The 13,249-nt window shown below is 34.1% G+C and overlaps 1 protein-coding gene across 1 annotated transcript in view; it reads right to left on the bottom strand.

Moving 5' to 3' along the window:
- The window catches only part of ZCWPW2 (zinc finger CW-type and PWWP domain containing 2), a 109,590-nt gene that overhangs the window by 49,061 nt on the left and 47,280 nt on the right, over positions 1–13,249 (bottom strand). Inside the window, exon 5 of the mRNA XM_055135093.1 lies at positions 173–287. Coding sequence (XP_054991068.1) covers positions 173–287 — 115 coding nt within the window. The remainder of the gene's footprint in view (positions 1–172; positions 288–13,249) is intronic.

The following is a 13,249-nucleotide window of genomic DNA, read 5'->3' as shown; positions in this document are numbered from 1 at the left end:
ATAGTTTCAGATGACAAAATACAGACTTCTAACCCACAATAAAGTTATTGTTTAGTTAACAAAGATATACTATTTCCCTAAGAGGGATTTTTATGTTGCAGACATACTTTTGAAAGCATGTGTTTGAATAAATCTTTACACCAAAGTGGTAAATAGTAAAAATCTCTTATACCTTTTTTGGATCGATAGCACATTTCCAATCTTTGCTCAGAAGAAAATCCATACAGAAGGTATGCTTCTTGTAGTGCACTTTTGTACCATTTCTTTTTATTCTTACAATTTCCTGGCTGCAGAAACACACACACACAAAGATTTATTTTGAACATATAATTATTTTATGTATAATTACTTTAACATAATTGACTGAGCCAGTGAGCTGTCTAAATCTAATCAAATATTCAAGTTTGGCATCTCATTGTGGGAATTTTGTGTTGATAATAAAAAAATCAGATTCCTTATTCACTAAAATAAAATTATTTTTCTTAGTCTTAAAAAGTTATAAGAAGTTAAGAACACTGTGATAGGTCTTCTCCCTCACAAAAATCCAACCTAAAGTCAGGCAAAACAGCTTAGGTCTTAGAATATAAACACAAAAATGTGTCTGGAAAAGAATAAAATAGATTACAGGGCATGCAAAATTGTACCTAAGAAAGAATAAGAATAGAATAAGAAAGAATAGAATAAAACAGTGTAGAGCTAATTAGATGTAGAGGGCAACATACGCAAAAATAGATAGGAAACTGTCACAACTTTGCTTTATACAAAGTTGTAATTTTTGGCTATGTGAAATGATTGGCTATGTGAAATATCCCAGTCTCTGTCCTCAATGTTCCCACTGAATTTTGATATGCTTACTAACCAACTGATCTTAATATTTCTGTCAATAATTCACAATTCACATTGGAGATCTAGGTGGGGAAGCAATATTGTAAACTCTGTGTTGTAAACTCCTTGCACTTTCCGTGCCTTATTCTCTTCATCTGTAAAATGAAGGTAACTATACACACACCATAAGCATTAAATAAAATAATAGATGCATTTTTCTAGCACAGTAAACATGCAAGAGTTACAACTTTTGAATAAAACACTTATTACTAAATGTTTAGGGTTTTTCCCCCCAGTAACTGATTTCATAGATCATTGTTCCTTGATGAATATAGACTAAGCTGTGGGCCTGCACCCTTCTTGCTAAGAGATCACGAATGTGGACTTGTCAGTTCATACTAACTGCACCAAGGGTTGAATCTGAGCCATACGCTCTGTAGGGTCAGTGGTTTAAGACACTAAGCCATCTTCTGAACCCAATTAAGTATATATATATATATTACTATATCTCTACTATATACAAGAATCAGAGAATCTCTAGATTACAAAATACTTTAAAATGCATCTAGTCTGATAATTTTGCCAATTTTATTTTAGAATTTGCTCAACAAATGCTTTAGAATATAAAATAATTTATTAAATATGTGCCCATAAGTTTTAGAGAAAACATTATTATCAAAAATAATACAATTGTTTTTAGATAAATGACGTCACAGTTTTTAGAAATGGAAAATGTGTTTAAATATTCTTTGAAAATTGTTATAGTACTTCTATTCCATTGTCTGCATATCCCTTTAAACTGTACAGATGTATAGTTTTAATACTTGGAGTATTCAAGTGTTAACCTATAAAGAAAGGAAAATACACCCCCAAAATAATTCATTTATCCATTTTCCACCAATATATGAAAATTATATTTTATCTTAGATTTTATTTATCCTTTGATTAAATTTATTAATTTTTATTTTACTTATCCTTATATTTTATCCTTTACAAAGAAAAATAAATATTATGCCGAAATTTAATTTGTTCAGAGAATGCTACCTATTTCAAGGTTTTTCTCAAATTCTGTCTAATTCTTAGTCTCCAAATTAGTATCAATTGTTTTCCTTGCCTTACACTTAGTATTTTCATTTAATAACTTACTATATTTTGACATTCTTTTTAATTGTGTTCATGGCCTTACCCATCCACAAAATTAAAGGTCTCTGAAGAGAGAATCAATAAATGATTTTTAAAATCCTTCTCAGTATTCACATGCCAAATTTCAGTGTGTATAGAATTTTTATGTGGTCCTAAGACAATAATTTATGTGGCATAAAACCAGTGCAAACATGATCAAATGAATTGTGTACAAAATTTGAAAATCTCTATTCCTTTAGTTATTTCATGACAAAAACAAGATTACAAGATGGTAAATGCTACAGAAAAACATCAGAATTTAAAGAATTTTGAAGTTTATTTAAGCTAGCATTTGGAGATTCAAGATATGATCATAACTCATACTGTTAAGTAAAAATTATAGTGAAACACAGCCTAAAAGTTGGTATAGTCAAACACTTGAAGTTTAAATTTCTTGAAAAAAATGAATCCAATGTAAAGCCAAAGTAAACTTGAGTGTGTGGAACTAAAAAAGCTTCTCTAAAGTGCCTGTCTTTAAGAATTTATCAGTAAGTATATGCCACCTAGTGGTATTACGTTAAACATCTTAGGAACTCTGTTAAGATTGTTATAAAAAGAATTGTGAGTTTCAGAATTAGGCTTGGCTAGTTATGCACTGCAGTTTCAAGTGACATTTTTTCTTGTTTTATTTTTTATTAATTAAGGAATGATGGGCCACACTGTTAAATTATAGAATGTCCTACCTACTTATTTCTGGTACTGTTTCTCTCATTATCATGGGTTTCTCTCATTGTCTTATGATAGTGTATGCATCTACAAGAGTTTATGTTATTTATATAAATACAATTTTACAATTTAACCAGTCTCACAATGGGTACATTACTGATGCCCGCTCGAGCAAACTGACGAACAATGGGACGACAGTGCTACAGTGTTACAATTTTACAGAATTACATGAATATTCACATATAATTTGAACTCTTATACTTAGGTATGTTCTAAATTTTGGAATACTATCATTGAATAAAATACACAATACTTATATTCTAGTCAGTATAAAGGGAACATCCTTATATATCAGAAATAAGGAAAGTTTATCATATAAGCATTTTTAAGTACTAAGAAATTAAAAAAAGATAATGCAATATAAAGTTGTTAGGGGAGTCCATTGAAAACTAACATATGAACAGAGATCTGTAATAGATTAAAATGCATATAATAGTTTTTTCATTTGAATTCCATATATTTTCCATATAAACAGCCATTTGCTAATATTTTTTCTTTTTATTTATGTGTATTTTCATTTCTTTTTTTTGCTAATTATAGTAGCCAACTCAACCAGGGCAGAATTAACAACAAGTACTAAAACACCTAGAGATGTAACTATTTTACCTGATTAGCCCATTTCTTTCCTACTAAAACTTCTAATTGAATGAGTTTGTATGTTTCAAAACATGTATAAATGATTCTCATTCAAAGAAACTGAATCTTTCTGCAGTAGTTACCAAACCTGCATTTGTAAGAATTTTGGGACTTTAACTTAATTTTTCAACTAGAATCTTTCAAGGAAAAAAAATCCTAGATTGGCAAAAAAAAAAAACTCTGCATTTCATCCAACATAATAGATTCATTCCATATACTAATTAGAAGTCAAAATTTGTGAAGTCTGACCATTATGCTTGAATGAGTTATAGTAATAACACTGTAATTAAGTTAAAATTTTAAAAGCCGTATTTAATGAGTTAAATGTTCAACTTGAATGTCTACCTTTTGAAAGAAAAATTACTGAAGGAGATGCTATTTTGAATTAAGTCCAAACAAAGGCAAAACATCTCTGTTTTTAAATAATTTATCTTTTGAAGGAATAAATACACATTTATCTTTTTGGCGAACTCTCAAATAGAAAATTAACTACATATTTAATAAAGACTTTTTAAAGTTTATAAAAGTAATTTTACTAGTAATGTGGCTTATAATTTTCATGTTATTGCTTTATAATTGCTATGCTACTACAATTATAAAGCACCACCCACCACCAGTGTCAGTAACTCACCACAGTCCCACAATCCCCCTCCTTTGTTGCCACAGATAACTGTGCTGTTGGCACTATCTGAGTTTGTGTCTTATTCCTAGCTTCATCTCTTTATACTCCACTTATGAAAGAGACCATTCAAGATTTTTTTTCCTCCTGACTCATTTCACTTAGCATGATATCCTCCAATCTAATCCATGTTGCAGCAAGTTGAAAGATTTAATCTTTGCTAATAGAGTTAGACCTTTTGGCTGCTATGAATATTATAATGAACAAAGGTGTGCATATATCTTGTGGATAAAGGTTTTAGTGTGCTTGAGTAAATGTCCTGGAAGGAAGTCCATCTAGGTCAACAGGTGATGAAAGATCAGGATTAGTCAATAGAGGAGAAATTGCAGAAAATATCTTTTATTGTGGTTGCTCTTAAAGCAGTCAGGTTGGTGCCTCCTGGACTTGAAGGACTTGAATTATCATGGAGTACTTCTAAAATGTAGGAGAAATTATGTTCAAAACTAGGAACATCTGACTAAGTCCTGGACAGGGCAAGCTTCTTCAGAAGCTGTCTGTGGTTAGGACCATGATACTGTACTCTCTCCCAGGTATTCTGATTTGTTGTTCATGAAAATTGTCAGAATGATGACCATTCTCAGTACCACCAATCTTCCTCCTTCTGCAATCAGGATATAATAACCTGTTTATCTCATTCTGTAATCTCAATGGGTTACAGGCCATATTAGGGGAGGTGGACAACCAAACAACAGGTTGCTCAAATATCAGAGTACAAAATTAAGATCACATGAAAAGCCACATAGCATACACAAAAGACATGAAAACAAACAAGACGGGGAGAGAAGAGATACAAGAAAAATGTCAAAGCACAACATCACTTCTCCAAAAATAATTCTGTATGTTCAAGCTCCAAGTTTTTATATCTTAATGTAAATTGGATAAGAGATGACAAGTCAGTTTTGGCACCTGTTATGCAAGTCCTGCTTTCATGGTTTTGCACCTCACTTTCCCTTGTGAAAATAATTATTTTTTCTCATAATAAAATAATCATTCTTAAAAACTAATACTTTCACTAAAACCTGGGCATACACAAACTTTTAGAACTTTCAAATTAGCTTAATTTTAATTCTAATTCCAAAGCAAAACAGAATACAGTTCTAAAATAAATTTGCTTAAGGAGGAAATTTTAAGGTTTAGCTTTAGCAAACTTGTCAAGGTGCTAAAAACCTACAAAGAATTAAGATCAATGACTCATACAAGAATATAATAATAGCTATTAATGTTCAAATTTCAGTAAATTCTATGATCCTAAAAAGAATTACTGTGTCTTTCACTAAGTTTATATTACTTTGGCACCTTGAATTTTCTCAATAAATTTTTACTTAATTAAGTGAATGGGAAATATTTAATTTCTATAGATAGAAAGTGAGAGAAGACATAAAATTTGAATCCATGATTGTAAATGAGTATTGATATGCAAAGCATATGAATATTTCAAGAAAGTCTGATGTTTGAGATTAAGGAACTAGATGAAGAAAGAGCTCCCTACATCAGAGAAAAATGCGTTTCCAAAATTTTTAAAAGTTTGTAAATTACTCCTCATACAATCTGTTTCAACTGGATATTATTTGCTTACTGAGATCTAGATAATAGTTTCACATTGTCCTTGAATTCAGAAAGAATCCAACTATTTTATCTCAGTAATTTCTGATTAAATGAAAAGTCTGTATTATCACCAAATACTAACATGCAGTAGCAAGTTCAAGAAAAATAATGGCTACAGGTTTGTTCATCCTGTAAGGTCAGTGGATAAAAATCTGCAATCTGGGAGCTCAAACATTCTTTTGCATTGTGTTTTAAGATTGCTTCCCATGTAACAATGAATAAAGATATAACAGCCTGAAATTGTAGCAGGATAAGCAATGCTCCATAACCATATTTTTGTTCAAAAAAATGTATAAGTGACATCCTTCAGTCAACCATAATGAAATGAAATCTGAAGATCATTTGAGGGCTAGTCTCTAAATTCTCTAGATTCAAATAACCTGGAAAGGGATGTGTGGTACCTAAAGAGTAAGGACTGATACACTATTATTATTTTTTTAACTTTGAAATTTTTTATTGTAGTTTAGAAAATATGGTTATAATAGTACTAACAGTTACAATTTTTGTGGTACACAGCCATTGTATCTTCACCACTAACAAAAGTGCCCAATGCCCAAGACTCTTCACTTGTTCTAATCTACCTCTTCCTCTCTGTCCCCCTAGGCCTTCTCCACCTACTGCTTGGTAATCTGTTTTGTAATCAAAGATCAAGGTTTGAAGTCATTTGATATAACCTATGCCATTTTTTTTTGGGTTTATCTACAAACCTTGGGCTGGAGTGAGAGCACAGCAGGTAGGGCGTTTGCCTTGCATTCGGCCAACCTGGATTTGATTCCTCCATCCCTCTCAGAGAGCCCAACAAGCTACTAAGAGTATCACGCCCACACTGCAGAGCCTAGAAAACTCCCCGTGGTGCATTCAATATGTCAAAAAAGGTAACAACAAGCCTCATAATGGAGACGTTTCTGGTGCCCGATCAACAAATCAATGAACAGTGGGAGGATGTTGTATTAGTAATGTCATTTGGTATTTGTCCTTCTCCTGCTGAGATTTCACTTAATTTGATGCCTTCCAATTTCACTCAAGTTCATGGAAAAGATTCTATCTTTTCTTTCAGCACACCAATCTTCTTTATCCATTCATTTGTCAATAGACAGTTGGGTTGATTTTATATCATGGCTATTGCTATAAGTGCTACAGAAGATATAGGTGGGCATAAATCTTTTCAAGCTAATGCTTTTTTGTCCTTGTTATAGATGCTAAGAAGTGAAACCACTGGGCCATGTGGAAATTCTATTCTTACTTTTTGTTTTGTTTTGAGTCACAACAAAGGTGCTCACTGCTGGAGGGATTTGAGAGGTCATATGTGATGTTGGGAGTCAGCCACTTACAAGGAAAGTACTCTACCCACTATACTAGCCCCACTTTCTTACTGTGGAGAAGTCTCTATGCTATTTTTCCATGTAGGTTGACTCAGACAACATTCCCTAGAAGTAGATAAGGTTTTCTTTCTCTTCACATCTATACATACACACATACATGCGCGCGCATGCACGCAGAGACACTGTTTTTTTTTCCTAGTCTTTTGTAATATGCTACTCTCACTGGTGTGAGATGATATTTCACTGACATTTGTATTTGTGTTTCCATGACATTCAGTGACAATGAACATCTTCTCATATGCTTATTGACCATTAACATGTCCTCTTTGGGGGAGTGTCTGTTCATTACTTCTCATTTTTCTATGTGGTTATGTTTTTTTGTTGTTGTTGAGTTTTGTGTTTTACATATCCTGGATATTAGTCCTTTATCTAATGTAAAGTATGCAAATATTTTATCCATTATGCAGATGATTTTTTATTTTCGCCAAAGTTGACTATGCAAAACCTTTCTCAGTTTGATGTAATTTCATAATCCCATTTGTTTTGTGTTTGTTGCCTTTGTCAATGTTGTCAAATTTGTTGCCTTTGTCAATGTAATGAAAGTGAAGACATCTCTGAGGTCTTCACCTTGGAGAGTCTTGCTTACATTTTTCTCAATATATTTTATGTACTCTAATCTCAAGTTTTAAATTCACATTGAATTTACTTCTATGTATGATCTGAGATCCCACTTGACTGATTTGAGTTTAGCTATCCCATTACATTTGTTAAAGAAGCTAAAACTTGCTCTACTATATCTACCCAGCTCCTCTGTCATAGTTTAATTGTCCATAAATCTGAGAGTTTATTTCTGAGGTCTCAATTATATTCCATTGGTCTAAGAGGTATCCTTTATTCCAGTGCCACCAGTTTTACTAGTACAGCTTTATAGTATAATTTAAAGTCAAGGAAAGCAATATAACCCATCTTTGTTGCTCAGAATTGGTCTGGGTATTTGTGAGTTTTAAGACTCCATACGAATTTCAGTAGTGACTGTTTTTTTTTTTGTTTTTTTCCTTTTTTAGTAGTGACTGTTTTACATCCATGAAGGGTGTCATCACTATTTCAGACCACACTTCTTGGCCCATTATGAGTCTTTAATTGCTTCAAATAAATATATCTAACAGCACCTCTGCCATATTTGGACAAAAATTTAAAATCTTCTAGGAGGTAGGAGAATTGATGGAACCATTTAACCATCAAGGGAGTTCAAACAACTGTTGTGCTACAGTATCTAGCTCTTAAAGATATTACCACTTCCCAGGGCACTAAAGCACTTTTGTCCTCTTCCAAGATTGATAATTCTTCTCTGCCATTCTGATCTAGCCTGTTACTCTCAGAGGCACTAGTCTCTTTGTTCTCAGTCCACCTTTCTTACCATTAGGTCAAAAAGGCTGGCATGACCCACCTTTAAGTGTCTCAATATTAAAAAAAATCCAATGGGAACACAAGAGGCCTTACTACTTTTTGGAATAAATCAGGGAAAATATAACTAAAACAAGAATTATTATACATAAACCTCTGACATTTAGTTTGATATAGGGAAGAATGTCCTCAGTAAATGGGTTCTGAAAATCAGAAGATATGGACAGTTTCCTCCCCAAGCTTTGATATTCTCTCTACTGCTTCATAACTTGCCCATTGCTCTTCTTTTAACACAGTAGGCCACTGGTTTATGGTGCGGGAAGGGTGATATGTGCTGAAATTAGACTAGAGACTAAACACAATGCCCACTCAACACCCCTATTGCAAACCATAACATCCAATTGGAGAAAGAAAATAAAAGGGAATACCCTGCCACTGAGGCAGGGTGGGGTGGGGAGAGATGGAATTGGGGGGTGGGAGGGATACTGGGTTTATTGGTGGTGGAGAATGGGCACTGGTGAAGGGATGGGTTCTCGAACATTGTATGAGGGAAACAGGAGCATGAAAATGTGTAAATCTGTAACTGTACCCTCACGGTGATTCACTAATTAAAAATAAATAAATATTTTTTAAAAAGTGTCCAATTTCAAATAATTTAAATTCTATATAAAAAAAACACTACCAAACTTTAAAGTAATCTAATCAAATATTTAGTATGATCTATTTGGGAAATGAAAGAACCTTTTTATAATCCTGTAGCTATAGTACAGTATCTATAATCCCAACTTATCAACTCATATTTAATGATGTCAATATTAAAATTAACTGCAACTACAAGTATTTATAATTTATAAAATTTATCCTTTAGATACAAAGCTAAACATATATTTAAAATCTCAAAAGGCATAAAACCTACAGACTGTTTTACTGTGCTTCTAAATTCATTGAAATAAGTTCAAATAACTATAATAAAAAGTCTCCCCAGGCACAAAAGTCCTGGCCCAAATGGATTTGCTAGTGAATTCTTCCAAATCTTTAAGGAGGACTTATTCTGAATCCTCTTTAAGCTTTTTCAGGAAATTGAAGTATCAGAAACACTTCCAAACAGTTTCTATGAAGCAAATATCACCCTGATACCAAAAGCAGAAAGAGATACCACAAAGAAAGAGAATTATAGGCCACTATCCCTGATGAACACAGATGCAAAGATCTTCAACAAAATATTAGCAAATAGAATACAACGACTCATCAAAAGGATCATACACCATGACCAAGAAGGACTCATGCCAGGGATGCAAGGATGGTTTAACATTCGGAAATCAATCAACATAATCCATCACATCAACAAAAGAAAAGATAAAACTCATATGATCATATCAAAAGATGCAGAGAAAGCATTTGACAAGACCCAGCACCTGTTTATGATGAAAACTCTCAGAAAAATGGGCATCGAAGGAACTTCCTTCAATATAGTCAAAGCCATCTACCACAAACCCACGGCAAGCATCATTCTCAGTGGGAAAAAACTAAAAGCCTTCTCTCTAAGATTTGGCACATGACAAGGTTGCCCACTTTCATCATTCCTATTAGTACTGGAAGTCCTGGCCCTAGCAGTTAGGCAAGAAAAAGATATCAAGGGCATACAAATAGGAAAGAAAGAGGTCAAGCTATCACTATTTGCAGATGATATGATAGTATACTTAGAAAACCCTAGACTCTACAGAAAAGCTCCTAGAAACAATAGCTCTAGGAGTTTATATAGTATATATATATGTGCATATATATATAGTTTATAAACAGCTTACTATATAGTAAAGTGGCAGGCTACAAACTCAATACCCAAAAGTCCATGGCTTTCATATATACCAATAACAAAAGAGAGTAAAGAGACATTAAAAAAACAATCCCGTTCATAATAACACCTCACAAAATCAAGTGCTTCAGAATCAGCTTAACTAAAGAGGTGAAGGAACTATACACGGAAAATTACAAAGATATTCAAGAAATAAAAGAGGACACTAGGAAATGGAGACACATCCCCTGCTCATGGATAGGGAGAATTAACATGATCAAAATGGTAATACTGTCCAAAGCACTATACAAATTAAATGCGATCCCTATCAGGATACCCATGACATTTTTCAAATAAATTGACAAAACACTGCTGAAATTCATATGGAACAATAATTCCCCATGAATAGCTAAAGCAATCCTTGGGGAAAAGAAGATTGGTGGCATCATCTTCCCCAACTTCAGACTCTACTACAAAGCAGTAGTAATTAAAACAGCATGGTATTGGGCTAGAAACAGACCTGCAGACCGATGGGACAGAGCTGAATATCCTGTCACAGACCCCCAAATATATGGCCACTTAATCTTTGACAAAGGAGCAAAAAATGCAAAGTGGAACAAGGAAAGCATCTTCAACAAGTGGTGCTGGGAAAACTGGATAGCTACCTGCAAAAAAAATGAACTCTGACCTCTGTCTAGTACCAGGCACAAAAGTCAGATCAAAGTGGATTAAAGACCTCAATATTAGACATAAATCTATAAGGTACATAGAGGAAAATGTAGGCAGAACTCTCCATGACATTGAAGCTAAAAGCATCTTTAAGGACGAAACAGCACTGACCATGCAAGTGGAAGCAACATAAACAAATGGGACTACATCAAACTAAGAAGCTTCTGTACTTCCAAAGAAACAATGACCAAAATACAGAGAGAGCCCACAGAATGGGAAAGAATTTTTACCCAATACCCATCTGATAAAGGATTAATATCCAGGATATACAAGACACTAGTAGAACTATACAAGAAAAAAACCTCCAACCCCATCAAAAAATTGGGAGAAGAAATGAACAGAAGGCTCCTCAAAAAGAAAATACAAATGGACAAAAGACACATGAAAAAATGCTCCACATCACTAGTCATCAGGGAAATGCAAATCAATACAATAATGAGATATCATTTCACACCACAGAGACTGGCACACATTCAAAAGAACAAAAGCAACCAGTGCTGGCGTGGAGATGGGGAAAAAAGGACAAATTTCACTGTTGGTGGGAATGCTGACTGTTCCAGCCTTTTTGGAAAACAGTATGGACTGTCCTTCAAAAACTAGAAATTGAGCTTTCATATGACCCTGCAACACCTCTTCAGGGAATATATCCCGAGGGTGCAAAAAAGCGCAGTAGAAATGACATCTACACGTATATGTTCACTGCAGCACTATTCATAATAGATAAAACCTGGAGAACAGATGACTGGTTAAAAAACTTTTGGTACATCTACACAATGGAATAGTATACAGCTGTAAGGAGAGATGAAGTAATGAAATTTGCTTATAAGTGGATAGACATGCAGAGTATCATGCTAAGTGAAACAAGTCAGAAAGAGAGGGACAGACATAGAAGGACTGCGCTCATTTGTGGAGTATAAAATAACATAACATGAGACTGACACCCAAGGACAGTAGATACAAGGACCAGGAAGATTGCTCCATAGCTGTAAGCCTCCCTCATAAGCAGGGGTTGGGCGGGGGGGAGTTGGAAGGGAGAAGGCAGCTGGAATAGAGAAGGCATCACTAAGAAAATGATGATTGGAGGAATCAGTTGGGATGGGAGATGTGTGCTGAAAGTAGATAAAGGAGCAAGCATCATAACCTCTCAGTATCTGCATTGAAAATCATAAAGTAGAGAGAGAGTATGGGGAATATTGTCTGCCATGGAGGCAAGGGGAGAGTGGGAAAGTAAGGGTATACTGGGGATACTGGTGGTGGGGAATGTGCACTGGTGTAGGGATGGGTGTTTGATCATTGTGTGACTGTAACTCAAACATGAAAGCTTGTAACTATATCTCACGATGATTCAATTGAAAAAAAAGAAAGAAGTTCAAATAGTGGTCGTCATTTATTACTTGATAAATTTTTTAAAATATGGGAATCTAAGTCTATTTTGTTGTATCTCAAAAATCTAAATAATATCATCTCCACTAAATGTTTGTGGAATTAACAGCAATAACTATTATAGAACACTTTGCATAGCAATTTATGTCAATTGTTCACATATATACCTTCAAATTTGGAATATATCTTACTGACTCTAAACATGTATTTCACTGATGCATCATTCTATTTACTGTCACTCCAAAGTCATTGCTCTTTCCCTCCTTTGGGCAGATGATTTCACTTAAACCAATTCAGCAGAAAGTTAATCACAAGGAAATCTTGTCTCTCTCTTAAATTGGATTTCTACATCAGCAACCAGTAGTCTGAACAGTAAAAACATGTTTGTTCTTTTGATGCAAACTAGAAGATAGTCACATCATACCTGTGTCACACAATTCTGGACTTGCTAATATCTGCCTTTCCTCTCATTTGTCATTTTCAACGTCAGTTTATAATTTTATAATAATGAATTCTAGCTCTGTTTATGTTTCCCACTGATATAATGGGAATTTTGTTTATCCTAGCAGCAGCTGTCACTATCACTGTCACTGTCATCCTGTTGCTCATCAATTTGCTCGAGTGGGCACCAGTAACATCTCCATCCTGAGACTTATTGTTACTGTTTTTGGCATATCGAATATGCCACGGGTAGCTTGCCAGGCTCTGCCATGCAGGCGAGATACTCTCAGTAGCTTGCCGGGCTCTCCAAGAGGGGTGGAGGAATCAAATCTGGCACAATTTAAAATCAAATTAACAAATGTTTTTCTATTTCTACAGGAAGTATATGAACCAGTTAAGTTTAACGCTCTAGTTCTATTCAGTCTAATCCTCTACTGGATCCTTTACTGGACTGAGAGATATTACTGTGAATTCAATGGGGGAAAAGGGAAGAAAAAAATTAAACCTTTATGCTAAGACTCCATT

This window comes from Sorex araneus, chromosome 4, assembly GCF_027595985.1.
Source record: "Sorex araneus isolate mSorAra2 chromosome 4, mSorAra2.pri, whole genome shotgun sequence".
Lineage (NCBI taxonomy): Eukaryota > Metazoa > Chordata > Mammalia > Eulipotyphla > Soricidae > Sorex > Sorex araneus.
The sequence above is the reverse complement of the archived record's forward strand: the minus strand, read 5'-3'. Positions and strand labels throughout refer to the sequence as shown.